Below are 4,817 nucleotides of genomic sequence, written 5' to 3' on the forward strand. Positions count from 1 at the left end.
CAGGTTACACGGCCTCTGGCAGTCCCAGCTTTGCAACTGCAATAGAACAAGCATCCAGCTAGAAATCCCAGAGAAGGGCTGTGATTGGCTGTGCTGACCCACTCAGCCATCCCATTTAGCCAATCATGTTGTTAGACATGTGCTGACCCACTCAGCCAACCCACTTAGCCAGTCTTGTTGTTAGAGTGACCATCTTAGCTGATAATAGACAAACATGTAAACTGACTATACCTCTGCTACGCCATCAGCCAATCAGGAGTGATATGCAAACTCACCCAACATAGTTGGCAGTTAATTTGCATACACAGGCGCCGAGTGATGGGGCTGGTATTCTGTCCTACCCTCCACCCCTATACCCCCACCTTTCAGAGCTTCTGGGCAACATGGGAAGGTGGGGCTGGAGTGGAAAGAGGCGACTCCTGGAGGGGAAAGAGGGGCTCCAGGGCCTGAGCATAAAGGGGCTGGGCCAGAGTGGAAAGACAGTGCCTGCAGCCAGGGATAGGAAAGCCCATTCTAGCACGTATCTTCATGCATCGGGCTTCTTATGCATTATAACCGGGCAGGCCTGATCACATGTCCATCCCTATAGCCAGAATGGTGACAGCGTCTGCTGCTTTCAGATAAAGGGGAATGAAAAGTCCTGTTGGAAGACAGAAAACAACCATCAAGCGTTACACAGGCTTCTGTTTTTCACCATGGCAAGGCTAGATAAACTTCCTTGCACATTGATCTCTTTGTTCTAACAATTACTTTTTGAGAAATTCCCAAGGATAGGATTACTTCATGGTGCTTTCCAGAACCATGTAACATATTCGTGTTTGTCAAAGCATGTTCACATCCAATATGTGCCTCATCAAAAATGCTGATATCTGACAGAGAAATAACGAGTGACACAGAGAAGTCGAGGGACATTTAGTAGATGAGGACAGAGGCGAACCTAGGGACTTCCTGACTCCCATCCTAGTGTTCCCCACCCCAACAGCATCACAAAACTTCAAGCCCAGGGTCATCTCTGACCAGTTAAGGGAGGGAGCTTCGGCGGCCATCTGCCCCGTGGAGGAGCTGGGCCAGCCGCCTGGTTGCCACGGGCAGCTGACCCCGGCCTTCGGAGCCTGCTCGAGCTCTGATGGGCAATGTCCCTCTGCTGGACATGGCGTCCTCCCAGTGGGCACTCTCGGAACGCAGCTCCTCCAGGACACTGCGAAGATGCTGCAGGGTGAGCAGGAGCTTCTGGTCTTGGATCTGCATCTCAGCCTAAGAGAGAGAGAACAGGTGTGCGAGGGGGCAGTGCACCGGGCATCCCCCCAGAAAGCCTGCTCTCATTTCTGTCTCATCGGAGACAAGCCCACAAGCTCAAAGAAACCGTTTGCACCAAAGCCTCAGTTTCTTTATCTGCAAAGTGGAAAGCAAATCACCTACCTCCCGAGGCTCTTACTGTAACCAGCTCAGAATGGTCCTACACTGTGCAAAGAGGTACTGAGTTGCTTTTCAGACACAGCAGACCCAGACCACAATCATGCAGCCAGAGTATAGCTCAGAGGAGAGAACTTTGGCCTCCAGCTGCACCCAGAACCAAAGTCTCACCACACCCGGCTCCCCCCCCCTCCCCCCCCCCCGCCCCCCATCCTCCACCTCCCATGCCCCAGCCTGCACCTCACAGAACCACCGGAAGAGGACATAATGGGAACTTGAACACTGTAATCCTTTCAGAAGCCAAGGTTCTATTGTCCAGGAAGATCCAGTATTGATGTCTTTTTACCTGGCCATCGATGGCCAGGTTCTGAGGTCCTCTAATTAAGACGTGCCCCACCAGCACCAGCACTTCCTCATAGCCCCTTAGAAGCCCTGGGCCTAGTCCAGTGGGCAAGATGGATCTGAGGCACCACTAGATCTCCCATCTTCTCAGTGGGTGCCTTCTTGATCAATAAACCTTTCCTTCTTCCAAACCCCGACATTTTGAGTTTTGGCCTTTTGAACCATTGGGCACATACTTTGGTCCAGTAACATGATGAGGATGGAATGAATTAGTTCCCACACTAAAATAGGACATACTGAACTACCAAGATCTGTGATGATCTTCATTATCATCATCATCATCAACATTAAATATGATTCTTCTTATTGACAACCCCAATTTACATGTCATAACCCTCACTAACACATCATTTATAGGCATTAAGGTGATAGTGACTTCATATTAAGGTGAAGTACACCCTGCAGGCAGGAGTAATAACACCAAGAGAGTAGAGAGCTAGAAAGAGGAAACCCCTGAGAACACACAGACACCCTTTCCTAATTCCTGGGAAAACATTGTCTGTGTTTCCTCAGTTTTAGGATTTTCCTCCCACACATTAAAAAAAAAAAATTTTTTTTTTTATTGATTTCAGAGAGGAAGGAAGAGGGAGAGAAACACCCTATCTAATAAAGAGGGAATATGCTAATAGACCCTCATGTTGTTGCAAAGATGGCAGCACCTACAGCCAATAAGAAGGGAATATGCTAATTGAGTGCCCCACCCTCAAAGATGGTGGTGCTCATAGCTAATAAAGAGTGAATATGCTAATTGACTGTCACACTTTGAAAAAAGGCAGTGCCCACAGCTACAAGATGGTGGCGGCCAGTCCCCTCAGCCCCACAGCTGCCCAGGGCCACCTGAGGCTCAGGTAACTGAGGCTTGCGCTGCCGGCAGTGGCAGCAGCAGAGGTGTGATGGGGGCGTTGCCTTCCCCTGATTACAGGGTCGCCTCCCTCCCCTGAGGGTTCCTGGACTGTGAGAGGGGGGAAGCCTGGGCTGAAGAACACCCCCTCCAGTGCATGAATTTTCATGCACCAGGCTCTAGTCCATGATGAGAGAGAATCATGCATTGGCTGCCTTCTGCAAGTCCCTCACTGGGGATTGAGCCCACAACCTGGGCATGTGCCCTTGACCCCCACTCCCCATTTCCTCATCCTCACTGCTCTGAGCTTTTACCTCCAAAATGAATCGTTACCACCCCAATCCTTGTGCGAGCCTCTCCCCAGGTAGACATACAGTACACCGAGGCTAAGACAGCCGCTGTGCTCCACAGCCACCTGGGTCAGGATGGTAGCCGATGTGCCGAGCAGACACCGAGCAAATTACACTATCTTCTCACCGAATCCTTTCAGTAACCCCTGCAGTGTGGGTACAACTGTTATCCCCATCTTATCATAAGGAAACTGAGGCTCAAAGAGGTAAAGCCACTTGGTAGAAGCCACACAGCAGCAGAGCTGGGCACCTACCCAGGACTCAGTGTAATTTCTGAAACTGGTCTGGCACGCAGTGCACCCAGAGCCTCCTATGTAGGCCATGACCTACTTATCCCTGTACCTGAGGTGGCGACTGTGCGCTGCGTGGCTGGTCCCAGAGGGCTGCCTGCAGGGCCTACACCCCAGCCTGCAGCCTCTGTCCCAGCTAATGGGGCACCTGGGAAGGGGGACCAGCAAACCTTGGAATATGTGGGGTGGCAGCGTCAGGTAAAAAGAAATGCAAAGCCTTACCAGTTCCTTCCTCAGCCACTCCAGGGTCTGCTCAAGCCTCCGGGCTGGCTCTTCTGCTGTTTTCATCTCAGTGTCCTTGGGAGAGACCTTGCCTGGTGATGGGCCCGATGGACTGTTGACTTACACAATCTCCTGGCTGCTTCAGGCTGGAAGCAGAGTCTGGCCAAATCACTGAGGATGAACTTAATGAGATCAGGAAGTGGCTCACATTGGAAAATGTAGGTTTTTTTATTTTTTTTTATTTTTTATTTTTAAGGGTTTCAGTGCTCTAAAGAGAAAAGGTGGGGGGAGGGGCAGGAGGGAGACCATTGGCATAATGGTGCCTCCATGCCTGCAAGTTCCAAAATCCAAGACCTAATGCCAATAGGATTATAGAGACCTAAAAGCTTTACATGATGAAAACAATTGTTATGAGAATAGGTGTCCTCTCCTGAGGGCTCTAAGTGACATATACTGTATTTCTACTAGAGGCCTGGCCCACAAATTTGTGCACGGGTGGGGACCCTTGACCCAGCGGGTGATCAGGGCTGATCAGGGCTGGGCTGATCGGGGCCTGCGGGCAGGGCAAGGAACCACTAGGAGTTGGCCAGCCCGGGAGAGGGACCACAGGAGGATGGCCACTGGCCCTAAGGAGGGAGCCAGCCCTCGGCACCCCCCTGGGAAAGGGCTGTGTCCGCTGCCACCCACCCCTGGTTCCCCATTCCAGCCCGGGGCCCAAAGGTCCCGACGGGGTCAGGAGAAGAGGTGATGGTCTCTGGACTGGGTGTGGAAGAAATTGATGCCAGATGCTGATTCTGCCATTGGTGCTCTACCACCGCACAGTTCCCTGCCTCCTCCCCCCCCCCCCCTTCTCTTGTTGCCATACTGCCACCACGGTCCCTGGGGAAGGGAGAGGATGGGAGCGAGACAAACCCTTGTGTTGTGAACTGACTTTCAATAGATCATAGCGAGGGAGCTGCTCAGCTACATACAAAACCCTGACCTAGAAGCAAGTTGTCGACAAATTGTTTAGCACCAGGGGCTGATGGGAACTGACCAGCCGGGGGAGGGACCATGGGCAGTTAGCTGGCCCTGGGAGATTGGCTGCAGGAGCACACTGACCACCAGGGGGCATTTCCTGCATTGAGCATCTTCCCCCTGGTGGTCAGTGCGTGTCATAGCGACTGGTCAATTGGTCGTTCCAGTCGTTTAGGTCATTTATTAGTAATGGTCGCTTACGCTTATAGATAGATAGATAGATAGATAGATAGATAGATAGATAGATTGGTAGATATAGATAGTTTTCCTCTATAAAACATG

At 51.4% G+C, this 4,817-nt stretch overlaps 1 protein-coding gene across 1 annotated transcript; it reads right to left on the reverse strand.

Annotated features, from left to right (window-relative positions):
• Positions 1 to 999: 999 nt before the first annotated feature.
• LOC311624555 (uncharacterized protein C20orf202) lies at positions 1,000 to 3,611 on the reverse strand. The gene is made up of 2 exons (XM_084887955.1): positions 3,519 to 3,611; positions 1,000 to 1,254 (listed from the first exon to the last, which is right to left on the reverse strand). Exons 1-2 carry the CDS (start codon positions 3,582 to 3,584, stop codon positions 1,021 to 1,023), a joined length of 300 nt encoding a protein of 99 aa, XP_084744081.1. The 5' UTR covers positions 3,585 to 3,611; the 3' UTR covers positions 1,000 to 1,020.
• Positions 3,612 to 4,817: the final 1,206 nt, after the last annotated feature.

Source organism: Pipistrellus hanaki, assembly GCF_964339955.1.
Source record: "Pipistrellus hanaki genome assembly, chromosome: 6".
In the NCBI taxonomy this organism is placed as follows: domain Eukaryota; kingdom Metazoa; phylum Chordata; class Mammalia; order Chiroptera; family Vespertilionidae; genus Pipistrellus; species Pipistrellus hanaki.